The sequence below is a fragment of the Nanorana parkeri genome, unplaced genomic scaffold (assembly GCF_000935625.1).
Source record: "Nanorana parkeri isolate BGI_ZX_2015 unplaced genomic scaffold, ASM93562v1 scaffold121, whole genome shotgun sequence".
NCBI classification, from domain to species: domain Eukaryota; kingdom Metazoa; phylum Chordata; class Amphibia; order Anura; family Dicroglossidae; genus Nanorana; species Nanorana parkeri.
In genome coordinates, this window is record NW_017306389.1 from 1,657,727 (window position 1) to 1,685,500 (window position 27,774).

The 27,774-nt window shown below is 41.7% G+C and overlaps 1 protein-coding gene across 1 annotated transcript in view; it reads right to left on the reverse strand.

Annotated features, from left to right (window-relative positions):
- The window catches only part of OXSR1 (oxidative stress responsive 1), a 94,683-nt gene that overhangs the window by 33,735 nt on the left and 33,174 nt on the right, over positions 1-27,774 (reverse strand). Inside the window, exon 2 of the mRNA XM_018553497.1 lies at positions 8,922-9,034. Within this exon, the coding sequence (XP_018408999.1) occupies positions 8,922-9,034 (113 nt within the window). The remainder of the gene's footprint in view (positions 1-8,921; positions 9,035-27,774) is intronic.

Here is a 27,774-nt window from a genome sequence, read left to right on the forward strand (position 1 = left end):
ACAATCATGAAAGGAACCAAAAGCCTTATTTGGGCTAGCGATAATGTAATTTAAAGAAATTGAAAATCCCTTTCAAGAAGAAGACCTGATGTAATTTATATCTGGAAGGCCAAAAAAAGACTATGTGGAAGGAAGTCATGCAGCTCTGATTTACTAGTTTTTCATGTCATGCTCAACAAGCAGCTGATAGACAAGCAACCAAACTCATTTCTAAATTATTACTGTCAAAAGCAATCAATCAGTGACTGAATACTGCATACTTACTTCTGCTGAAAACAGACAAAACCATTTTCAGGGTAAAGCAAGCAAACCATTTTCTCCTGCCCAATGATTTCACAATATTTCATAGACAATGGAGACATTTAGGCATTAGGCCATGTTTCCAGCTTACAATGTAATGGTGCTGACAGAGGCTGTAGGAAACATTTGTGTCACTGTCATGTGCTTACAGCTGTAGTGATTTCCAAACCTTAAGTGCCTGTTGAGTCTAGGAGCTGATGGTCTTGTAGATGCACTGCAGAAGGTATTTAATCTGATCTAATATTATGTTTAGTAGGACCAGAAACCTCATATGAAACAACCTTCTACAGTGTACCTACAAGAGTGCAACTGCTCCTGGACTCAACAGGTTATGCAGCCCAAGATGAACCCTTTGAAGTGAATATGCACTTTGCCTGTTAAAGTAGTATTAAAGGAGAACTATGGGGTTAGGGCTTTTCCCCATAGTTCTCCTTAGGGTAACGGGAGGACACAAACTAGCGCCCTCCCGTCACCCTAGGCTCAGTGTACCGCGAGCTGTAGCTCGCGGTATACTGAGACGCCGCAGTACACCGCGAGCTGCTGCTCGTGGTATACTGAGACGCCGCAGCTAAAGCGGATCCCGACAATTGTGCCGGGATCCGCCCAGCTGCGTGACTGACAGCTGGCTCTGCCTATCTAGAGACAGAGCCATATGTACCCGCCCCCTCCCCCGTCCGATCCGCCAGTCATCGCTGGAGGATTAGAGCGGGGAGGGAGGAATTCAGCCCCTCCCCTGTCACGGCAGAGATCCGTGACAGGATCGAGAGGTGAGTGAACGCCGGTATGTGTTCGCTCACCTCCCGATCTACTGAGCCGACCTGGGACAGTCTCATTGTCACAGGTCGGCTAGAACTATGAGGTGAGTGAAAAGCACTCACCTCATAGTTCTCCTTTAAACTAGAATCTTTTTTTTTTTCCAATAATAAATCCAGATCAAACAAATCTATATTGCCCAGCAAGTGTTTTTTTTACATTTTTGCCCAAACATTTACAGTCATCATGTTTCCGACAGTTGGCTCCAACTCTCGTAGCTTAGCTTCCCTATACTTCCTGTGCAGTACAAGCTCACAAGGGGCAGAGTAGTCTCTAGCAGCTGTCCATCTACTAGCTTGGAGAAGGATAAAAGGAGGGAGCAGGAAATAGGGAGGAAAATAGGCAGATGGGCAGTGTCAGGCCTTGCTGTGCCTGTGTGTTTGTGGGGGCACACCCAAATCTAACTAACACATGCAAGCGTAGCTCCATTGGACCCTGCAAGGGAAAGGGGCTACCCTAAAACAGGATATCAGGGCCAGTGCACAGGGGACCATCTGATTCTGCAGGAAACTAAAACTTTTAATCATTAAGTAGAGCATCCAGTATAGGTGATTTAATCAGCAGTAGAAATAGCTTAAAAGCCTCATGACTTTAATATCACTTTAAGGGCAAAGTAAAAGGTGCTCTAGACAGCAGTCACATAAGAGTGAGCCCAGAGCTCTTGCAGGCAGATGCCATGGCGGGGGAATGAAGGGAAGAATAGTATACCCGATGCTTTAGCAAGAAAAAAATAAAACGGCCTGTTTAGTAGCGTAGGGACTTTTGCCAACATTGTGCCTTTTGTAAGCATCTGCAAGAGGGACCACTTTTAATTTTACCTAATGGACCGCAACATTACAATCGTCATTTTGCTAATTGAGACAAATGTGGAGTAGTGTATTTATGTACCTGCCCATGTGGGATGTTTTATGTGGGGGAAAAACTAAAAGAACATTTAGGGGGTTATTCACTAAACAGCCAAAGGATTTAGCCCAACGTTCAGCTAATCCTTTAGCTTGCTTTAGCTGCAGGAAGCCTTCGGTTCAGCCGAACCGAAAGGCTGCTCTGTGTGCTATTCACAATAGCCCATACAGCAACCGGCGTCAGCTGAAGCACAGAGCCGGACGCATATGCTGAGGTGCATAGCTGAGGTGTCAGATCGTCTGGAATGCGATGGTCCAGACGATCTGACATCAGCAACATTTGACCCACCCATCAACCATCCACACGAGAAGTCCAACTTCTACACCAACATTTCCGTCGATGACTGCACGCCACCACTTTCCTTGCGGTGAGTGGTCACGTACACACATTTTTTTTATGCCCATTGTCACATATTTCACACGGCCCCCTCTCTTTTTTGTTCTGTGTCCCCGGTTTTGCCCTCTAACCTTAGCCCCAGGGCTGCTCTCCCCAACACTCACCTCTCCCAATCCTGCCTCACCATCACCCACTGTTCACCCAAGCGGTCCTAGACCCCAGTACATCATCTAAGGAACACCTCTTCCCCTCTGTCACTACAGGGATTAATTCCTGAGCTCTATACCACTGTGATGAACACCGCTACATAATGCCTGAGATCCGTCTGGCATGTGTGGAGCTTCAACAGATCAAACTACTCATCTGAGGAATTTTCCTAAAATAGGCAGCCGGCTTGCACCTGACAGAGGCCATGTGCAAAGAAGAACTCATCCTGGGAGTCGCTACATATTTTATTAACCCTTGTGGAGACCAAGCATAACTAAAGGAGTACAATAATCCTAGCAAGAACATGAGACACACAGGTTCAATGCAGGATCAGTAGAAAGATGATGCCCAAAGTGCTGTAACCTATAGCAACCAATTAATTATCCGTTAACTGCTGTCATATCAATAAAGGAAGAATTTGGATTTGGGTTACTGCACATTTTTTTCTTTATTAAAAGAAGTCTAAAAAAATTGCAGGATCAGATAAAGAAGCACTGGCAATGATTATCAAATTCACTAAACTTTTTACAATGCTTTCAACAGTGGATGATGGAGCCAAGATGTGCCTTACGCTGCATATGAATTTAAAGAAGAACTCCAGGATTCTTAAAAATGAACACCTGCAGTGGGGCTACCACTGCACTGCAAGAGTTAAAGTGACATTAAACCCTCAGATTTATTAACATAAACCAATACTGCAATGTGTGCCTTACTGTAATCCATGATTGTTTGCCTTCTCTTTGCTGCTCTTCCTTTTAAATCTGTATCTCTTCTCATGCTCTGCAGAACTTCTGTTTTGCAGCAGACTGCCTTGTCTCTGAAATGGATACATGGTGTCTGTGTGAAGGTTTACAACCTGAGTCAGCACTACAGGAAGAGGCAACCAGCTGCAAAGAGAAGTTCTCCCCAAGCATGAGAAGACATGAGGATTTAAAAAGGAAGAGCAGCAAAGAGAAGGGAAACGACCATGGGATTACAGTAAGGCACACATTACAGTATTGGTTTATGTTAAAAAATCTGAGGGTTTAATGTCACTTTAACTGCTTGTTTTGTGCAGTGGGCAAAAATAAAAAAGAAACACTAGCCCAAACCTCGATCCAGCCTGGCCACAGCCTCCTCTACCCCTGGCCCCTGTGGTCTAAGGATCTGTGACATCATGGCGTCTAATTCAGGTCCATTAGACATGAAGACACCAAGGGTCATACCACAGCCAGACCAATGGGGGAGAGAGGTGAGCTGTCACTGCACTGTTTTTAACATGTACAACTTTCACTGAAAAATGCGGTCGCCTTTTTTTTGGCACGCATCTTTATGAGAATAGCTTCTTCTGCTGAATAGGCGGTGGCAGGCCACGGATGCAAATGGAGAGCTGGCTTCCATTCTTAAAATCGTCCAGCTGATTAAGAGAGATTCAATTTTGGCATATGCGTCTCTCAAAAAACCAAAGAACTCAAAAGGTTCCTCGTACTTGTTTTCCAAAGTCTCAACCCGTTGACTGAGCTGCGTCGTCTCAGACTTCCATACCTCTATATCAACAATACTGCAATGTGTGCCTTACTGTAATCCATGATTGTTTGCCTTCTCTTTGCTGCTCTTCCTTTTAAATCTGTATCTCTTCTCATGCTCTGCAGAACTTCTGTTTTGCAGCAGACTGCCTTGTCTCTGAAATGGATACATGGTGTCTGTGTGAAGGTTTACAACCTGAGTCAGCACTACAGGAAGAGGCAACCAGCTGCAAAGAGAAGTTCTCCCCAAGCATGAGAAGACATGAGGATTTAAAAAGGAAGAGCAGCAAAGAGAAGGGAAACGACCATGGGATTACAGTAAGGCACACATTACAGTATTGGTTTATGTTAAAAAATCTGAGGGTTTAATGTCACTTTAACTGCTTGTTTTGTGCAGTGGGCAAAAATAAAAAAGAAACACTAGCCCAAACCTCGATCCAGCCTGGCCACAGCCTCCTCTACCCCTGGCCCCTGTGGTCTAAGGATCTGTGACATCATGGCGTCTAATTCAGGTCCATTAGACATGAAGACACCAAGGGTCATACCACAGCCAGACCAATGGGGGAGAGAGGTGAGCTGTCACTGCACTGTTTTTAACATGTACAACTTTCACTGAAAAATGCGGTCGCCTTTTTTTTGGCACGCATCTTTATGAGAATAGCTTCTTCTGCTGAATAGGCGGTGGCAGGCCACGGATGCAAATGGAGAGCTGGCTTCCATTCTTAAAATCGTCCAGCTGATTAAGAGAGATTCAATTTTGGCATATGCGTCTCTCAAAAAACCAAAGAACTCAAAAGGTTCCTCGTACTTGTTTTCCAAAGTCTCAACCCGTTGACTGAGCTGCGTCGTCTCAGACTTCCATACCTCTATATCATGGCGGCATGCTTGCTCAACCCACTGAGCAAAGTGCTCCAAATCTTCCTTAGGGGGTAGAACTTTATGTGGGCCCTGACATCTCTCATATCCCAATCACCATCCTCATCCCCAGTATCTGAAGCTGTGGTCGCGGACCCCATGGATGTTGCCGAGCCATGGGGGAATAAGGAACTCACAGAGCCTCTCCATCAGTGGGCATGATGCAGCAGTGCTCAGGAGCAGTGTGAGGACAGTCAGGTGGCCTGTCTTGCAGTGGCATCTTTAGATCAGCCTCTTGCCCTAGGTCCAGAAAGAGGGCATCTAGGGCTCCCTTCCTCTGGTACGGGGTTCTTTGAGGCTGGGTAGTATAACATTTCTTAGTTGGCATTCTTTCAGCAGGGTAGTGTGCAGTATAGCCTTCGGAATTCTATCAAATAGTCACGGCGAGCGGAAGCCTCTGAGAAGTGCATCCTCAGTGCAACATATTCACGCCCCCTGCTGTTGCTTTTTAATCTCATTTATCCTGTTTGTAAATTAAAAGATCCTCATTTTGTACTCTAAAACTAGTGGGAATATGTCTGCTAAGGTTCTCATTCATCCAGGTCATGGTATATCTGTAAAAAATAAATGAAGGCAACTGAACTTGCTGTATTTTTCTTGAAGATGTTTCACTGGTCATCCAGCCAGCTTTCTCAGCTCAAAGTGACTTGTACAAAAATTATCTGGGGCCAAAACCCTCTGGTCAGGATTCAGCAGTGTACCTACACCTAAAAGGAAAGAGCCAAACCCTCTGGTCAGGATTCAGCAGTGTACCTACACCTAAAAGGAAAGAGCCAAACCCTCTGGTCAGGATTCAGCAGTGTACCTACAGCTAAAGGAAAGAGCCAAACCCTCTGGTCAGGATTCAGCAGTGTACCTACAGCTAAAGGAAAGAGCCAAACCCTCTGGTCAGGATTCAGCAGTGTACCTACACCTAAAGGAAAGAGCCAAACCCTCTGGTTAGGATTCAGCAGTGTACCTACACCTAAAGGAAAGAGCCAAACCCTCTGGTTAGGATTCAGCAGTGTACCTACACCTAAAGTAAAGAGCCAAACCCTCTGGTGAGGATTCAGCAGTGTACCTACACCTAAAGGAAAGAGCCAAACCCTCTAGTCAGGATTCAGCAGTGTACCTACACCTAAAGGAAAGAGACAAACCCTCTGGTCAGGATTCAGCAGTGTGCCTACAGCTAAAGGAAAAAGGTCACTTCTTTGAAGACAGTCAAGTACGCATTCCAGACAGGGAGGAGGACAGGTTCAAAAGAGGTGTGACACAGGCCATTTATGTAAAAATGGAGAAGCCAAACTTGAATAGAGGTGGGGTGAAACATCTATTGTCTGCCACACACAATGCTGTTTTAACACCTCTTTCTGGGCAGGTTATTAACACCTAGCTCCAATTATGCAAATGAAATCAACACCTGGATGTCACTAAAAGATTATGTGGATTGGAGCAACATTCCCCATATTTATTGCCAGATAATTTTTGTACAAGTCGTTCTGAATTGAGAAAGCTGGTGGCATGACCACTGAAACGTCTTCAAGAAAAATACAGCAAGTCCAGTTGCCTTGACTTATTTTTTACAGATATCTAAAACTAATGTGTTGGCACTATCTATCACTATCTTTTTTTGTTCTGAAATGACCATAAAGATTTAATACAGATAATTATTCATCCCACTTATATATTAGCAGAGAAATCCTCCTTAGCTACACACAGATCAATTAATTTCAAAGGTAATCTAGTCATCACAATTCAAAGTCTGATAAAAAGAAACATTAAACTAGGATATGAAATAAATGGTGGGAAATGTAAATGAAAAACAAAATACTAACATCTGAGGTCCATTCTGAATGCCCATTCTGCTTTTATTTTGGTCAGAATCAATTGAGAGCTTGAGGTTATTAGTCTTAACAGAAGGACATGTATGGCCAAGCTTTATGCAGTTTGGCAGAGAGACATTTCTCTGTCATATTCACATTTAGCTGGAGCCCTGGTTTTTAAGACACATCATATATCATGGTAATATAAAACAAGGGCTACAATAACTAATGGTCTCTCTGGCAGCAAGCTGAAAGTCAAATTGATGTAATTTCAATTGCATTTTTATTAAAAAGTCTACCCAGAAGTGAGATTTCAATAATAGGTGGAGAATGGCGGGCTACCTTCTTATATTTAATTGCAGTCTCCTTTGTAGAGCTCTTTTCTTAAACACCTTGGAATTTAGGGTGTTGCTAAACAGTTTCAATTGTAGGATGTTTCTGCCCACCACCGTGAGTTCCCACCCTTCCAGAGACATTCTCTGCAGAATAGAAGACATTAAGATTCCAAAAAGGAGACTGGGACACCCATAGAGACTATCTAAGGTGTTCAGACCTGGGAAATTAAACACAGATACCTCACCAGCAAAGTTCTAGAGGGTTCTAAGACGCTGGTATTTGGATTAACATTAAGGGTCAAGCAAACAATAAAATAGCTTTGGATGGACTGAGCTTTTTAAATTATGAAATCAATTTAGTTTAGGAATGTACTAAGGAATCCGAGTCTACTATACAGAAATAAATAATTGGGAAAGTATTGAAGACAATTAAAAAATATATATTGTAGGCCACTATCACGTGTTGATTATAAGGCAATGGAGGCTCTTTATAGGGTATTTATGTATTTAAAAAAAAATTGGTAAGGCACAAAAAAATAAAAACAAAAAATGTAAGATCACCAATAAATAAAGTCTGGGGAAAAGATAAAGGGAGGTGAATGCCTAAGGGAAAAGCCTTAGTTACATATATCATCATAGAGTACCAAGGTACCACTAGGTAGGGATGCAACGATACTGGTATTCGTGTGTGTAGATGTCACTAGCACTCCAAATATGACAAAATACGTCAAAGTTTTAGTGAACCTTCATTTTTATTTTTTGAAGTCACTCAAAGTGGAATCAAGCTCTTTTTTTTTTAAGGAGGGTTCACTCAAAAGGTAAGAGTAACATGGGAAGAGGGGGTAGATTGGTGGGGGCAATACCATTTTCCCAAATTTGCCTTGGAAAGTGGAATTACCCTTTAACAATTATTACTCATAGCACTGTTGCAACCAACAGTCTTATTTGCTCACTGTGTACATGCAGCCAAGATATGTATAGGGTGTGAGTTTGTATTAGGGCTCTTTAGAACCTAAATTAATACCCTATGGTAAGCTGAATTATGTTCCATACAGTGCTCCAAGGACAAAAGTAACCTGTGAGACTGCTGGTTCTAAAGGCAGTGAGCAGGTTAATCATATCACCGCAGAACACACACAAAGAAAACGAAAAATCAGCTGTTTGATGTGGAGTTGTAAACACTGACTGCCAGGCGTGAATCACAAGGCCTATGAATAATAAATAGCATCACATTCCATTCGCTTCAATCCATTTGATGCAGGATGGGAAGAACTGGGGGTCTGTGAAACAAAAGCACAGGCACTCCCCCTCCCTAACAATATCCTCGTACAGGAAGCTTTACAGCCAGTGGCCCACAAACCACCAGATTAATCATCTTCTTTGTACAACCTCAGCCTCATGTTGCCATAAGAATTATAGATTAGCCAAACAAAGCAATGGCATGCTTTACTTGAATGGGACATATAGTCTAATTATTTTTATAGATATGCATGTAAAAATGATCAGCATGATGTACACAATCTTACAAATGATTGTTACGGTCTTAGAAAATCCTGTTTCCACAAATAATTTGTCATTATAAATGTACATGGAGGCAGCCATATTTCCTTATTACATACTCAAGCTCTGTCTTCTGTTTTGCAGCCACAATGGGTCCGCTTTACTGCTCCTTCTCGCAATGCAAGTCTTGCACTTGAGCTAGGTGACATACTAAAAACAAAAGGCGCCTCGGATGATATCAGAATTCAACACTTCTATATAACGATAAAGATTAGCTATAGTAATAAAAGGTTCTTCAATATTACCAGTAGTTCATCCATGCTGGTCTGACATTTTTCTAGATTGATCCTCTTGATGGCCACCTTTTCTTTCTTGGGGGCACAGTAGGCAGCTTGGACCACAGCTGTCGCCCCACTTCCTGTGAAAAGTGTATTTGTTACGTTAGTCTTTAATGCACATCATACAGTGAACGAGATAAAGTATAAGTTCACACAACATGGATATTTCAGTTACAATTGGTTTCTAGCAGGCTAAATAATATATAGACTTTTAATACTTTTTATTTCCAGCAGAGAAATATTCCCACCAGCATCCTACTTCCAACCAACTGCTGAACCTAATTCATGAACAGATTATTCCATCATGCTTCCCCTATAGGTTCTCCACAATGTCAGACTGCAAGATAGGGATATCTTCATAATAGGCTTGTAGAAGGAGGCAGATATATAAATGTACAAGTCGCACCATTAGAATCACTAAGTAATAAAAGAAGCTACTATGTGTCTGGGTGGAGTTGGTCTTGGAGAGAGGAATATCATACACCAATAAAAAAAAAAAGTTCACAGATCTTTACAGATCAGTACTTGCCTAGAAACATTACAATTGTATCCACTACACTTAGTGTTAAAAATAAATCTTTTAAAATGTACCAGCTCCAGCCCCATCATTCACTGACCTAGAACAAGCAGGACAAGAGTTCACAATACTCAGACTTCACTAGCTATGTGCTTGTTGCAGGTCAATAACACACTAAGAAGACAGAATGAGGATGACAGTCTTCACAAATTACCTTTAAAAAGTAAACACCTATAATTTGGGGCCAGCTGTATTTATATTAAAGGTTTATGGGTACTGTGGGTTTTCTTAATAGTAGCACACATAAGCCATTTACTTTCAGACTCAGAAACATCATGGGGGACATGTGAAGGTAAAAGAAGGGTAGGGGAGGAGTACCTACGTTGACTTGTTCAATTGTGAGTTCAAATTTAGGCATTATCTATTGAGTTCTGTATACAGGCTTTTTTCAACAGTAGAGCTAAGGAGACATAGGAAAACAAGCAAAAAGTAACCAATCGCTACCCCTGCTGGCTGGAAATTTTTAAAAAAACCTTGGATAATCATATGCAATCTTTCAGTTTTACATAGCTAGGAAAATTATATTAAAAACAAAACATTTCAGTGCTGACACTAAGAAAATCTGTACAACTACTCTAAATATTGCTTTTAATCTGACAATACATATCAACTGGATGGGAATATACAATCCAATGGCTAATCTTGCAATGAGAACAAACTAAATAAGTTCACAAAACCCTTTGTAAGAGTAACAAGGATTAGGACACAAGATTTTCTGTTGTAAATAAAAATATGTCCAACAATGCAGGTTTTGTATTCTTCAAAAAGACCTTTCATTACTGGACAGTGTGCTGACAGATGCAATGTTTAAGGTCAGGCTGTTCGACCCCCCACATGCATTTTCTTGTCCTTGTGCAGGCACATAACCAGACCCCATATGCATTCTCCTTTCCACATGTAGATGCACAACCAGACCCCACATGCATTCTCCTCTCCACATGTAGATGCACAACCAGACCCCACATGCATTCTCCTCTCCACATGTAGATGCACAACCAGACCCCACATGCAGATACATAACTAATCACTGGGAACCTGTCCTGTTCTTACACTGGGATTTGTATTATTGAAGAGTCCAATCACAACACTACAAAACACAGATCAAGATAAATTAATGTAACAGCAAAGCTGAGCACCCAGAGGTGAGTGCACACAGAGTGCAATAGTGCTAATATAATAGCCATCCATTGCACACAATTAATTGCTAGTGATACAGTTGCATGTAGTAACAATTGATGGTGGTTACTACTAACAATAAATCCTTTCTACATACAACACTCCATTGTTCCCTATCCATAGTGATCATTATTGCTAGCAATTGTATTTGCACTATATTGATACAACAACAAAAAAAACATTTACGCTGAACATAAGGTAAACCATAGCCAAATGTTTGAAAGCCAAGAGACACAAAAATAAAGAAATACAGAGTTAGAACACTCAGGCATTTGTTTCTCATACCTAAACATGTTCCCATCGAAGAAAGCATAGAATCTATACAGACCATGAAATACCTTAAAAAACAGATAAAACTTGTTCTTCAGAAAAATGTGGGCGCCTTTGCAGTTCACTGCAGCTGTGATTATTTTGATTTATTCAGTAAAAACAAGTGCTAGAATGAGCTATGCAAACAAAAGAAAGGAGAGTTCAACTCAAGTTTCCTGAACTATACTGTAAAGAGACTTCTTACTGAACTTGGCAACAAATGTTCAGAGGTAGAAAGTGGCCTATGAGGGTCATTATTATAAATATAACCCTTTCCAGCACTTTGTGACGTCCGCCAAGTTACACTGAACAGCTGTATGCGTGTGGATCAGGAAAAGTGCCTGGTGGAAGCAATGGACGTCACCAAGCCAACACTTTCTGACTGGCACAAGACTAGAGCAACATTTACAATCATCTTCTCTACCTCCATGGTTGAGGTTTAGTTCGAGTGGGCGGACAGATCACAGATACAATTTAGAGAGATGGTATATCAGAGCTACTGCACATCATGAGTAATGTGCAGTGTAGTGTGATTGACTGGAATTGCCAGTAACCAGTAAGAACATACTAAAAATATCTGATCTATTAGAGGCAATTATTAACAATTACATATTCAGAACAAGCAGCAAAATTGCTTTACAACAAGCCCTCATTCACCTTAACATCTATAGGTATTAAATCTAAAGTTCACAACACAGTTATTGAAACCTTAGCTTTTTATCTACGAGGAGATGTTGGCTGTCTGCCAATCTTCTGATGTAAACAATCATGAGATGTTTCTAAGACACCAACTAAAAACCCAACTCTAGGATCTTTGTTGTATGCGAGAAACAGCTTGTTTACTGCAACTTTAGTTGTTTTTCTTTTAAAAAAATGTGAACAGGAAGGTTCATTTTTATTGCTAAAGATATATACTATGTCTATTTTGCAATAAAGGCTTCCTAACTTACCTTCCTGTTCGCAATTTCTTTGTGTGTGTGTGTGTGTGTGTGTGTGTGTGTGTGTGTGTGTGTGTGTGTGTGTGTGTGTGTGTACACACTGAGCTGCACATGGACAACAATCTCAATACAAATTAGTAAACAAGACACGAGATTGTAGACCATCACGGTAGTGAGCCTGGAGCGGTGGCTACTTTACAACACACACCGGGACCATGGGGAACAAAAGTAGCCACTCTGCAGAAGGAAGGACAGTGTTGGCACCAATTCAGAGATGATTTAAGGATCCAATACATACTAAGTGATGCACAACTAAGGTACATTTTTGGTAATAGTTAAGGTACTTGAATGCCTTTTTAAGACTTAAATCCTGAGTTTAGTTTCACTTTAAAAAAAACAGAAACAGGAACGATACCGCACTCCTTACCAGGATTCCCACTTGATGAGGATGGGTGCTCGAAATGACTGCGGATGGCACCGCCACACATGAACAATAGAAAAATGTCACCAGCACAACATAAGTTGAAAAAGCGAAATATTTTATTGCCAATAGCTGTATCTCTTTGGCAAGCGCTTTCGTGGCCTTGCACTTAACTGGACATACCTGACTAATTTTGGAAAATAATGAGACTTATTTGTACATTGAGCTTCTAGCATTGGAAAAGGCCAAAATAAGCTGAATGTCGTGTGATGACTTCCAACTTATAAGGAGGACTGTTGCCACCTGGAGTCTACATCCACTTGCTAAATAAGATCAATGGCTACATGGCTGTTTAAGATATTATGTGACCTACTGAATGGACCTTTTTTTGGTTCAGCACTCTATAGTGACTTGAATTGCACTGAAACATTTCAATATGATTATTCTGTGCTTGCAATATACTGAAATAAGAAAACTAATTAAGCAGCCACATATAAGAACTTGAAAGCTGCAGTATTTTGCATTATTATTCTTGAGTATAAACATTCTTTACCTTTTACTCAAAAAGCTTTATAGAGCATTAGGGAACACCCTCTCCAAATCTATGCAAACGTGTTTCAGTTCAGCAGGAGGTAGATACATTGCTCTTATCCAGGAGCAAGTGCAAAATAATTCACATTTATGATGCGATTGTGAAAAGCATAAAAAAATCCTTTTTCACTGTTGACCACCCAGAGATGAGAAACTTCAGAAACCAGACAACACCATTGCCTAGTGTTCCACTGTTAAAAGTAAAAAGGTCAGATGCTGTACAATACCAGCCATATCATTACTGAGCTTTACCAAGGAAAGTTGTATCAATCTATAGACAAGTTATCTTTCTCTGTTTCAACAATGAAAAAAATATCTTTATAGCCAAACTCCAGTTCAAAAAAATAAGAAAAAACAAACAGCCCATTAAAGATACAATAAAAGTCGTTTTTGTGGCAATACTCACCTTCAATGCAGAGCTGCCACTAGATATCTCAAGCTTCGAGACTGGGCGACAGCCAGAATCATTCAACCCATTTCCTTCTAGGCCAGGCTGTCATGGACCCGCCCCCCGTCTCCAGTCTAGACAGTGAAGCAGAAGCAGCGCTGTAATGAGCTCATCTCTCTGTCACACCAGTTACTCTGCACCTGGATGCTAAAAGTCTGCACCCAGGTCTAGTTCTCCGCAGGTAATCACAGGCTGTGCGAATACTTGCGACCAGCTGCAGGCAGTGGCAGTTGTCATTGGATTATACAGTGCATCCTGTGCGCATTAGATTGCATGAGTTTCATGGAGGAATTTTTGAGACTCATGAGACCAGTCCCATTTGCAGGTGTGAATGGGGTCTAAGAGTATTCAAAGAACAGTAAGCCCCATTCCAGCCAATTACATCTCAGTGACATAAACATATATTATATGATACTTGAAGGGTCCAACAGTACAGTTCTGTCTTCTTCTGAACACACCTTGAAGCAAATACTGAAGTAATGATATGTACAAAACTAACGAGTTAGTTTCTTGAAAAATGTTTCTGCAATGCAGGCCTAAATGTTACCAACCACAGGGAAACAGAATTCTACCATTTGCAGCAAATTCCAGGAATAGTGTTAAAAGTGAAGCTTTAAATATTACTGTTTATAATTGCTTCAGCGCTAAGCAATGTTTAATAAATTTACAGTGTGAAAGCTGTCATGAAAGACAAACTATTTTGGCATTCAAGCAATGATGTGACAGGGCTACATGAAGGAATTTTTCATTTGCATAATACATACAACCAAATAGTACCATGACTGGCTTCAGCTGCCACTGTGATGTGCTGGGCTTCTGGTGTGTCCCTGTCCCTTTAAGGAGGTTGGGTTACCTCCTGGCCAACCTGCACCCAATCCATCCTTGTCGGCTGTTTGTAGTATCCCACTGCTTTACGTGCTTTACGTGCAACTTGTCCAACCAACTCAAGAAATGTACCTGTGGAAACTCCTTCAGACTGAGCAATGAATAATCAAAGCTTCTTGTTTATCGCCATACAGAAAATCTTTTATGGAAAAGGTTGTCGTGGAAAATGCGTCCGTGTATATGTCCTTAATGCTTGAATTAGAACCATGAAGTTAATGAGGATCATGTAGAACAAAACGCAATCCAGACAGACTGCTTGGGCAGAGTTCTTTACTGCAATTTTGTAGTCTCAACCCCTCTAAAAACTGAGCAGTAAGGTGGACAAAATTGGGAATGTCTACCTTGCTCATTCAAATAGTGCAAGAGATCATATTCCCAGAATACTGAGTTACCAGCTCAAAACCAGGGTTTCATAGTGACACTGACCGGAAGCACTAGATCGACGCCCGGATTAAAACCGGAAACCCGGGTAGTCAGTGTTTTTCCATATATACAGTATATTATTAGAACACGGGTTTTATATAGCGCCAACAGTTTGTGCAGCGCTTTACAAAATGGAGAGAGACAGTACAATTACAAATGCAATTTCAATAAAGGAGGGTTAGGGGGGCCCTGCTTGTGAGCGCTTACAATCTAGCAGGAGGGGCAAGTGATATAAAAAGGTAATAACTGTGTAAGATGAGCGGATGGAAGAAATAAAAGGACAGTTGTTATGTCAAGGTGGGATAGATTTTGACTCTAGAGAACCTTTAAAAAGAGACAGACACTCACTTGGTGGTCCAATGCGGGAAAATCTTTTTAATACCCTCTTTGCCCTTAAGGGGACTATGAAGTTCCAACCATATGTATACAAAAGATGCCAGCTTCAGTGAGAGCTGACTACCTATTGGTTGAAGTGTTGACTTCAGTGTTGGCTGAAGTCAACACTACCAAAACCAGCAATGCCGGTGGACTTTACTGCCACGAATCAAAGAACGAAGAAGAACATAGCACAAAGAACTGATTTACACACTGGGTATACACCTATACCGCGCATTAGGCATTTTGAATGCTACAGGTCAATGAAGAATGTGACTAGTTCTCTTTAAATGTCAGGCAGATGAGAAATAAAGTGGGTGGCTTTGCTAGAAAGAAAACCAACATTGTCAGCACAATTCTCCAGGGAAGGTCAGGATAAGTACTTTTATCTAAAGGAGGTAGCTCTAAAATATCTATTTCTGGCAAATAATGTGTAAATATGAAAAGTGACCATTTCTCAAAATGATTAATATATTATTTCACACCCGACAGGTCCTCTTTAGTATAGAACCATCATTTCAAAGATGAGAGCACACTTTAAAGATGCTCAGTCTCTCACTGTTCTGAATGGCAGAGACAATGTGATATATCATGCAGTAATAAAGGATAGCTCTTGCCATGTCAGACGTGGAGGGAATAAAACTCACTGGCGGAAGTCATAACCGTGATTACTAACCCTTCACGAATCAGAATATTGATTTACCAAGCATAACTGAAGCACTTAAAGAGGATTCTTTTACCACAAGTCAATAAAAGTCAGTCAAACTGATGGAGATGTCACAGAGGTCCCTTCAATCCTAAATTATTATTTTAAAGCAGAACTCTGGGTACCAAGTAATCATGTTCCCCAGTGCCCTCCCCTACCCTTGCACAAGGTGAACTTTTTTTTTAAGGAATGTAATGCAGAGGTCATGTGACCACTCCAGTCCTTCCTGTGGCATGACAGTGGGCAGGAAGCAGCAGCGACATGGAGAAAACACGTCCCAGAAGTCCGTGCTGGTTTAAGCTAGTGTGGACATGGCTGCTGTACCGCTTAGGCCAGAAGTAAAGACCACTGGCTGCAGCAGCAGCTCAATGTTGTGCAGCTGGAAAAGTACACAAAAGGTGCCCTGTATGCAGAACATGGAGCTGTAATGCACAGGAGAATAGAAGTACAGCCAGAAAAAAAGTTAAATAAATAAATCACATTAAACTGAAGTTCTACTTTAATGTACCTCCATCTTTCAGCAAGGTTACCATGATAAATGTATCACGGTACAATTATTCTCATATCATTTAATTCTAACCCTGATTCATACTTATATTGCTTGCACATAAAAGTGCAACTCCACTTTTAGCCATCCCCTCTCTAGCTGATCATTTCACATTGCAATGATTTTAACAAACCTTGTTGCATATTTCTAGCGGTTTCTGTCCTGAAGAAAAAGCGGTTTTAATATTTACTTTCCAGACTGATTCCTGAACAGGAGGGCCTGGTTCATTAAAATCTACTGATAAAATCTCAGTTCTAATGAGGAAATCTGCAGTGTCTGCATCCCCTTAAAAAAAAAGTAGAAATTATAAAAATGTTGCATGTTTTTGTAGCTGTGTGCATGAGCTCCTATTTGCTTTCTTTAGAAAGCACCACATACTATGGAAAAGCCTGTCCCCTGACAGAGCAAGGGCACTTCTCTTCAGCATGCTTAGTGTGGAAGCAGTGCTCTCTCTGCAGAGGTCTGACATGCCAAATCTAAGTCATACCTAGAAGGTCTACAATCTGCAAGACCCTTTGCTCATTGGAGAATTTTAACTAACTCAGCAAGGGGTATATGGGACCTCTGCAATGAGACCACTGCTTCCACACAGAGAAAAAGCGTCCAATCTTATCTCAGTCTGTGGCTGCTTTAGAAAGAAAATGAACGGTAAGACCTTGCACACCTATTGTGTTTGTAAAAATAAAAACCCAAAACAAACTTCACATTTATATTTTCTGTCTGCATCATGTTATTTTTACCTTAATTTCCTAAATGTTTCATGTTAAAGCAAATCTCTCTCTTGCCCATGCAAGTTCATTTGAATACCCCTTCTCCAGCAGATACTTTCCTTTTTTTACTTGTTTTATTCCCCATTCACGCCTTTTCAATTGCTGGGATAGGGAAACGCTTTCTGTAAGTTGACTTCGTATGTTTTATGACATCCTGTAGTGCTGGGGCTAAACTGACTAGTTGTAAGTGGATTGGATTATTTGGGTAGCCCCTTGCACTATATAGTTCTTGGTAGATGCCACCTGAGTCAGACCTGGAGCTCTAAAATCAGCAAAGCTCATGCTCCCTACTGAGTGGAACGCTCTGGCTTTGACTCAGTGCATGTCAGTCCTCTGTTAAGAAGTCACTGCTACTCTACAGACAGCAAGGGTCCAACTCTGCACCATGCTGGCAGTGGACAAGTTTATCTACCTAATCTGTGACTCCTCTGGAAAACTAAGAATTTGCACATCTTTTTCTTTGATGCACCTGGAATGCGCTTAGGGAATTCAAGTGTAGTGTTATAGAGTAATTTCAGTTTATGCTCCCATCAGGCAAGTCTTGTGATTTCCCCCCTTTTTTTTAAGGGATCTTCCCCTTAGTTTGGCCAAGAAAGGATTTGATCAATGCAACTTCCCCTTACCGATCTTGCCTCCTATTGTTTTCTCACTATTTTTGGCTCTGTTCTCATGCTGCTAGTATATTTCTGTTAGTTTGCGATATTTGTATTTATTGCACAATATTGCTATTTATGCAGCTTGCAGTTGGTGCCAATTATGCTGATTCACACCAAGGACTACAACAAATAGGTGAAGCATCCACACAACCAAAACTATCATGATATCTGAGGGTTTCCCCTTATGATGCTGACCCCGTGTCAGTTTGGCACTAGATCTTTTGATTACATATATTTGCAACTTGCTTTGTACCCATCAGTAAAACAAATTAAATAAATTAACGATTAACTTGGCCACATAGTAAGCCACTGCAAAGCAGGATCAGAGAGACATATTTACAATGAGATAGCAACAAGATCCATTCTAGGATTCAGCAGTGACAGAAGAGTTTGGGAGGCTGCTGCTGGTATGTGCAAGCACCTCTATGAACCTGCACCAGAATTGTTTTTTTTACGATTGCCCAGTTTTTTGGTAGATACCCTTTCCGTAGGCAGTCACAGCTGTGCCATATTCTTTCCTTTTTGAATAATGGATGCAAAGCCCATTTCTGGAAGCATCCACTGCAGAGAATTTTATGTGGGTGAAGACTGCTGAAGTCTGGGCCCACTGTTAACCTGCCTTGCTGCCTACTCGTCATGACATTACACCTCCACTGGAGGCCTCAGAATCTTGTGGGGACCCCTTTGATGAACCTAACAGGTAGGGTCCACGTCACTGGACAGCAATATGGGCATGTGAAGGACTGCGCCACTCTGCAGTTCAGGAGAGTGAACCTAGTGCTTCAGGTAACCTTGGATTTAGGTATTTACCATACAGATGATTTTTTGTAATCACTGAGGTGATTAATTGTGCTTAGTGTACAGGAAGGAGGGTAGGAGAATCCCTGGTCAAGCTTCAGCTTTAACATGAAGTTAAGAACCCCTCATGCTTTTAAAAAAATTGCGGCTTTAAGGACTTGTCTTAAAATGATGCCTCTTGATCCAATCAACATCTGCTTTCCAGTAGATTTCAGGCGTCCCTCCAGCGCTGATGCCGGTCTCTGATCTAGTACAGACTCCTCGGGTCCCAAGGTGTCTGTCCGCGTGCACACTGCCGTTTGCGTGCACTGACTTAACCTGTGTCTCTCCTCCCGGCCAAAGATCTCTACTGCGCATGCGCCGGCCCCATGATCCTATATGAATCTTCAGAACTTTGGACGGGAGTGAGCGGTGGAGACACAGGTAAGTTTTTCGCTATTTGGTAACTTTTTTTAATGTTTCTCCATATATCTACTGCTTGCTAGCAGTAGATATATGCAAAAAATTGAAGGTTCAATTGTACTGTAATTAAAAAATAGAAAAGCCTTAAAAAAAAAAAGTAAGGAACAAGCCTTGCACTTGCTATTTACTCAGACGTCTCTCAGGGTTATAACAGGCAATGGCATGGTTCACATAAGGGCTCTTTAGTTTAAACAGAGTGTGGCTTCTGGGAAGAGCAAAAAGCAACCACAGCATCAAGCAATCTGGTGTGGCTCCTGTGAGCTGCCTTGAAAGACCACAAAGTAAGAACCACGTGAACCTCTGCTTCAATATATAGCAACAAGACGTGCAGTATTCCATGTGCAGAAAAAATGCTCCATAAAACAGACTGCCAAATGTTTGACACTCAGAATAAGGACAAAGACTTTACTAGATTTATTGCAACATTTCCCTTCCCGAACATATGAGCTGATAAAAAGGAAACTGTCAAGGTAAGAAAAAGCAATCAGGAAACCATGTAGCAAATGCATGTACACCTCACTTTTAAAAAGAATGTAAAGTGCTTTTGTGTACAACTGCGGTATTATTATTAAGACTAAAAAAAGTTAGAACTGTTTTTACTTTTTAGTCAGATGAATTTAAAATACTGCATATGAATATGATGTAGTTCTCTATCTAGCCCACCAGGCTTTAGGCTTCTGAGTGGAGGAGCTCAATAGCTCAAGTTGACAAACAATAGCTATTGTGTACAAACAATAACTCAGAGGAGCAACTTATCACCCTCTGACCTAAATATCAATTCACTTTCGAGAAAATTTTCACTTTGTCCATAACATCAAATGGACATATAATTGCTACAAATGCCATTATATAATTTGATATTACTAAATATTACTTATTAAAGTGACACTTAACTCAGGAGATAAATCTTAAAAATGCATTCAAGTACCTTAACGATTAACAAGAATGTAGCTTAATTTGTGTATCACTCAGCTATAAATCCTCAAATCATCTCTGAATTGGAGCTGACACTGTCCTTCCTTCTGGAGGGTGACTACTTTTGTTCCCCACGGTCCCTGCGCATTTTGTAAAGTAGTCACCGCTCCAAGCTCACGCCCATGATGGACTACAGTCTACTGTTTAGTTAGCTAATTTGTATTGAAATTATAGTCCATCATGGGAGCGAGCTTGGAGTGGTGGCTACTTTACAACACACAGACCATGGGGAACAAAAGTAGCCACCCTCCAGAAGGAAGGACAATGTCAGCATCAATTCAGAGATCTGCAGCCCAGTGGTACCCAAAAAGGATACATAATAGTTAAGGTATCTGAATGCATGTTTAAGATTTAACGCCTGAGTTTAGTGTCACTTTAAATAAGTTAATTTCAGTCTACAGCCAGCTACAAGTTTCTAAAATTGCCAGAAGTAGAACAGCGATTGGCACAATAGGTAACAGCAGCATCTGTACACAGGTTTCCACCTTGTCCAAATCACCAAGAGAAAAGAAAAACACATACAGGAGGCAGCATGCCAATGAGAGAGATGAGAGAAGGAAAAAGTCAAGGTAGAGTGGGGAAAAAAGAAAAGAAAAAAAACTGTGGTATCACAATGTCATGACCAAAGTCATCCACATGTGACACCGGAAAAGGTCAATACTCAATACCTAAAATATAAAAGGTTCAATATGCACTTAAATCACATTCATGTTTTATTAGTAGTAAGCTATGGGCAGAGCTATTACTAGAGCTATGGGTCAAGCTTGTTATGAACCACAAGACAAAAAAGGAAAAAACCAGAGAAGAAAAACAAAACAAACAGAAGGGGAAATGAAAGTATAATGGAGTATAACCTCATTGAGATGCTGCTTCTCTCTCTGTTGTGTCTCTTATCACCTCTTTGTCGGGCACAGGACACCTCAACTGTACAATTTTTCAGACTGCTTTTCAATCATAATAGTTTTCTGTATATATTTTCAGGGTGTGCTCTTGATTGCCTGGCCATAATCGGGCCTTATGCTCATGCACGGATGCTTGCTGATTGGTTCCTTCTAGGGCTGCTCGTGTGCATTCGTCTAGATGGGTGGCAAATGAGATTTTGCATGGCAGCAGAGCAGACCACCAACCAATCTCCTGTGCATATATGTAAATATATACTAAATGTTACATTTGTAATAACCGTGCACTTTGATGTTGTTGTACACATGAAATTGGCAGGATTAAGACGCCCATCGTGATGTCAGGGGCCGTAGAAGGATTTTGATGACCTCTTTAAATGTCTGCACTGTTCGTTGTATGTTTATCACATGCCTGATAAAAGGTCCCTGAATGGTCTAGAAACATTGCTCATGTATGTGACCATATAATAAAGGAAGCTTTATAACTTGGAGACATGCTCGCGGGTATGTTAACAACATAACTTATCCAAGTCATACACCATGACCAGTTGGGTGTTGTTGCAGCACTGTTAATCAAAGGGTCGATTTCAGTATGGGGAGAAAGGGGAAAATACTTCACATCTATTATATGTAAAGGTACACTGACAGAAAAAAAAAAACAAATGCAGGGATTTCATGGAGAATGTTTTGGCTAAAATATCTGTAAAAACCCTCATCAGTGCATATAAAAATGCAATTGGAAAGGCAAGTATGGAAGTGGAAGAACGAAGTTAGGGGCAGTTTGACAGTTTTGCTCAAGGAATGGTGTTTCCATGGCATCAGAACCCAAGAGCAAACTTAACTTAAAGTGTAATCACATTTGTTCCTGGAAAATAGTTTAGCAACATTCTTAACAAAATGTATTTTTCAGCTGCAGAGCCTAGCACTGTCGAAGCAACTAATCTTACCAGTTCCAACAGCAGGACAATAACGCATTTATGCCTTTTCATTCCGCAGTGCTAGGATTTCCCCTTCGTTCAAAAGAACAGATTTTAGAAGCATCAGAAGCAGGGCCCGTTTGGTGGCTTTACATTCTACCAGTTATATATTCTAGCAAACGCCATAAGTAATATAGAGCAAAATAATACAGAGAAATTCAGTGCAATAATTAAAATCATATCCACATGCCCATCATTATATATGTACAATCATCGTTCCCATAGACCTAGAATGACCATATCCACATGTCCATCATTAACCAAAACCGATACCTGAAAATTTTTATTTTAATTTTTTTTTTATTTAATTTTTATTTATAAATTCATTTTTTATTAAATATTTTTATTTTTCATTACTTTTAGGGGCTTCTGTGAAATATTGGGGGGTCTAGACCCCTGATATTTCCCTTTTAAAATAGAAAAAGAGATTGAGAACACAAAGTCCTCTATCTCTTTTTCTGTGTCCCCTGTTATCAATGAAAAGGAATCCTCTGAGTGTTCCTGTTCATTGATAACATGAGGACAGAGTATGGTTACTATAACTACAACTATGAATGAACAGGAGGTGATGTAGATCACTTCCCATTCATTCATAATTGAGGATGTAGTCAACATACTCTGTCCTCAATTATGTACAAACACTCAGCGAACACCGATCGCTGAGTGTTTGTACCTTGCTCTCCTCTCTAAAGCGCTGTCACAGGAGACTGATCAAGCGGTGTAGGGAGGAGAGCTCAGCCTACTGTGACAGCGCGGCCTGTCTCCGCCCACACACTGCTCTGCCGGACTGTGATAGGAGGCTCAGCGGTGTGGGAGGAGAGACGCCGGCCACTCACAGCGCTCTGCCGGCTATCACAGTTTCTCTCCTCCCCGCTGGGACACAGAGCAACGCCCAGCGGGGAGGAGAGAAATCACAGATGCGCCGATGTATCGGCAGGAAAATGGCACTTTCGGCATTATGCCAAAAGTGCAATTTTTGGCCGATATGTTTCGGCGGCTGATATATCGGTGCATCCCTAATTTTTATATTTAAAAAATGGCAAAAGTTTAGGATACAAAGTACTGTAACAAACTAAATGTTATTCAGTTAGAGATTACATCTATTTAATCTGCTCCAGAACTAGCAAGCAGCACCTGACTAAGGCTCCTTTAACATGGGCAGTCTGATCGGATCCGCCTGTCAGTTTTTCAAGCATGCCCGATCGGATGCCCAATGTTAGTCTATGGAGGGCCACGTGTGAATAAATGGGCGTCCGTTTACACCCGATTCTAGCCAGGTCTAGAAAAATAAACGGATAAGAGATCCGCTCTACCAGGCCTGATTGTGCCGGATCAGGGGTAATCTGAAGTAAAGGGACACAGGTCCATTTACATGAAATTTACCATAAACCAACATAAGGTCGCAAGATGGAGGGGGAAAAAAACTGGACAGCATTGACATCCCCTCCGTAACGCTGTGATCAGGAGGGGATCCATGCATGGAACCCCTCCTGCTCAGCCCGTGTGAAAGGGGCCTAAGGGGATGACTGCTTCCACCAGAGCCTAATTGCACGGTTTATTTGCTTCATGGCAGATGGCTTATACAATAGTAAGTTTATACTGCAGCCCACAATGATTAGGAAGCAGACAGTGGACTCTGTACCTTGACTCTACAAGCAGGCAACAGCTGTGATCTTGTTAGTCTTAAAAGAACAAAGGCGCCAGGTAGGTTTTTCTCTTCTCATATGCGTTCCAGCACCTGGATAATCATCGGTCTAAAGACTGCAGCTTACAGCAGTCTTAATCCAACATTACAGATCAGCAAAAAAAGTAAAGCCAATCAATCATTCTACCTTAAATCCATTTACGGTATACCATCCAACGTTTACAGCACTGCTAAAATTCTCATGCATGCTTTCCTTCCTTTCTAATGGGCACTAAAACACTTTAATACTCAGCTTAAAATATAGTCTTTTAAAAAAACCTACGTTCCGAACACACTAAATGCTTTCATTTTAGCCAAATATTAGAATGCCCCATATGTAGAAGAGGATCTGGGAATTTCTATCTTACATATTCAGGTCCATGTATTGTAAAGCAGGGTAACAAATTACGAGTTCTGTACAATAAATCCTTCACAATATTACTGTCTTTCCTGTCCCACTGGGTACAACTTTATACTTCGTCATTTAGAACACACAACAAACACAAAAAACACTCGTCCAGGTTAGAAATCTTGTGGTTTGCAAATTAATCTGCTTCACCAAGTATTATTGAATGGGCTATAACACCTAGCTTTCCTTTTAAGAGTCTAGTATGTGAACATAAAAGGGAGCTCCAAAGATATTACAAGGTTTGGGGAAATATGTATGAGAAAGCAATACTATAAATTAACCTAAATTCCAAAACTGAGCTAATAGGTCCTAATGATCTCTATTATGGTCACTGTGATTAGTTTATTTGCTCTGACGCAGATTCTTCTACAATAACAAATTATTTTAGACGAAGCGTAGAGGGGAGGAGGATAACATCACAACCACCACCTCGTCCAGTCAGAATACTCTTGGTATCCATTTAAAAAAATAAGACGTTTGCTGAATGGCGGCTGTATGGGAGTGAGCAACTCCCTGTGTTCACCGTACAGACAGCAAATGGACCCAGCACCCTTAACAGGACAGCACAGACTGATACCATGAATTTCGCCACGCTCATCGGCCCTTCGGATGTGACCAATGGATAATTACATGTAACCAAGCTTGTCTAAAGTACCTTTAAAAGAATCTACAATTCCTGCAGGTTAGCTTTAAAGAAGAACTATGAGGTGAGTGCTTTTCACTCATCCTCATAGTTCTAGCCGACCTGTGACAATTAAACTGTCACAGGTCGGCTCAGTAGATCGGGAAGTGAGCGAACACATACTGGCGTTCGCTCACTTCTCGATCCCGTCACGCCGGAGAGCTGTGACAGGGGAGGGACTGCATTCCTTGCTCCGATCCTCCAGCGCTGACTGACGGAACGGACGGGGGAGGGGGCAGGTACAGCTGGCCCTGCCTCTAGATAGGCAGAGCCAGCTGTCAGTCACGCAGCTGGGCGGATCCAGACATAATTGTCGGCATCCGTTTCAGCTGCGGCGTCTCAGTATATCGCGAGCTGTAGCTCGCGGTATACTGATCTTAGGGTGATGGGAGGACGCTAGATTGTGTCCTTCAGTTACCCTTAGGAGAACTATGGGGAAAAGCTCTAACCCCATAGTTCTCCTTTAATATAACAGTCCATGCACATACAAAGGCAGGTAAGTTCAGAAGCAATGTGAGTTCAATGTTTTCCTATTTTATTCCAAATGGTGGGGTACAAAAAATGAACATAAAAGTTCTAGCATGCAGGCATTCCAGAGGTGTGTTGCCTGGTTTGTTTTGTGTAAACTCCACTTGCTGGCTCCAGTAGACTCTTAGATGCCGAGACACCTCAACAAGTACATGTGGCCTTTTAAGCCCCGTTCACACTGAGCGATTTATCGCGCGGTAATACCCGCGATATCGCTCTCCAATGCTTGGCAATGGGGCTAAGGGTCCTGCTGTCACGGGTCGTGCGTCGCTAAAGCAGGACACTTTTTGGAGCGGATTTTGCCACGATTCAATGCTTTTCAATTCAAGCATTTGCGCGATATCGTGCGCGATTTGCGCAGTGTGAATGGGGCCTTAGCCAGGTGCCAAAACTCAAAGCGGAGTCCACCAAAGTCCAGGAAGAGCCACAGTTTGAGTAAATTATTAATCCCATGCAGAACTGAACCCTATAGCAAAGGAAAATTCCTATACGTGCGAAAACAATGATAGGGCTCAAGTGCTTAAGACTTGATATAAACCTGCAGAATAATAACACGAACGTCAAACTGATTAATTATGCTATATAAACACATTTTAAGGCTTTTGATAAGAGCTGCACAACAGTTTATTTGAAGCCAAACTATAATCTTTCTTTTGTAAATTTTTAGCTGACTGTTGCTGAAATCCAGACAAACAGCACATTTGTTGTGCACTCACATCAATGATTACAGAAGATTTGGAACAAACTGTAATTGCATTGTCTACAGAACAGAAATATTTGACTGATTGCACGTGGTATGGACAGATATCACAACAGTCTACAGTGATTCTACAGCATTCATTGGTAATGTAAATATTAGGGATGCACCGATACCGTTTTCTCGGTATTGAGTACCTATATTTATATTTCGGTACTCGCCAATACAGAGTACCGATACCGGTACTTCCGGTAGCATGGAGCTGGCTTCCCGGGCAATCAGGAAGCTGGGCAGTGTGTCATTACCCACTGCCTGGCTTCTTGATTGCCCGGGAAGCCAGCTCCATGCCGTTTGGCCGGCACAATGCTGATTGGCCCGGGAAGCCGGCATCCCAGCCAATTAGCATAGAGCCAGCTTCTCAGCCAATCAGGAAGCCGGGAGGTAGGTCATTACCTGCTATCCGGCTTTCTGATTGGCCGGGAAGCTGGCTCCATGTTGTTTGGTCGACTCAATGCTGATTTGCCAAGAAGCCGGCATCTCAGCCAATCACCACGGAACCGGCTGTTTGGCTGGGAAGCGGGCATTCCAGCCAATCAGCATGGTGCCAGCTTCCTGGCAAATCAGGAAGCGGGTCATTAGCTATAGCACGGCTTCCTGATTAGCCAAGAATCCGGCTTCAGGCGTTTTGGCTGGGAAGCCGGGATCCCGGCCAATCAGCATCGAGCCGGCCAAACAACATAGAGCCGGCTTCCAGGCCAATCAGGAAGCTGGGCCACGGGTAATGACCCTGATTGGCCAGGAAGCCGGCTCCATGTTCCCTTGTGGCACTGCCGGTCAGAGGAAATCTCCTGCTGACCGGAAGATCCGGTATCGGGGGCAAGTATCAGACCATTCGGGCGAGTATTCCTTAGTAAATATACAAGTATCCTTGTTCATTGAATGAATGTCTCGTTGGCCAATTCAGAAAGATAAAGTGCATTGGCCCATTGCAGAAACCATCTCCTATGGAATGACTACATTAAACTCCAGCATTACTGGATGTTAGAGGTTACTGTTCTTTGCACATAACCAGTACAAAGACTTACTGAATAACCTTCCACATGGTATAATTGGCTATAATTGAACCGGACCTTCAAAAAGGTCTCAAAAAGTAAAAATTGCCGATTCTATAGGGACCATCAATTCATCCTAAAAAAAATAGCAGTACATTTTCTGTGCCTAAGCCTCACAGCATTGTATCTTGTGTTTGAGATCATTTAAAGCACTGCTGCCTCAGACTGCAAGTCTCTCAAGATCTGGAGTGAAATTTGCTGCTTACTGTTCTCCTAGCTGAGGAGGACCTGCAGTGCAAGATCTTTCTGCATTCATTCACAATGTGGATATGTACTTTATCTCTCCTGCTACTTCTTATAGAGGAACTCTAGGAATTTTTTTTATTGACTCTTGCAGATTGTGTCAAGGTACAAAAAAAGAAAAGTTATACTCACCTGAAGCTCCAAGCTGGCTTCTTCTTAGATCGGTCCTTCCAAAGTTTTGGCCCTCTACTGCAGCGGTCTAAGGTCCCGTAAATCATCACATCTACACACAGTGTATAAACACGAGAACGCTGTGGAAGGTTCCAATGCTGCAGGGAGGGGGAGACAGGCTGGAGGGAGTGCTGTGACAGCTGACCGGCTCGGAGCTTTGGGTGAGTATAACTGTGTTATTTTAGCACATAGACACAAACAAGCACTTAACGCTTGCACTGCGGGGGTAGCCCCACTGCAAGGTTTACATTGTTTACATTATTTAACCGTTTCCTCACTAGCCATTAGTTTACCAGCTATTAGGGCAGTGCTGGCACAAGAAAGCAAAGCTTCTATAAAGATGGCCACCTCCACAACGAGA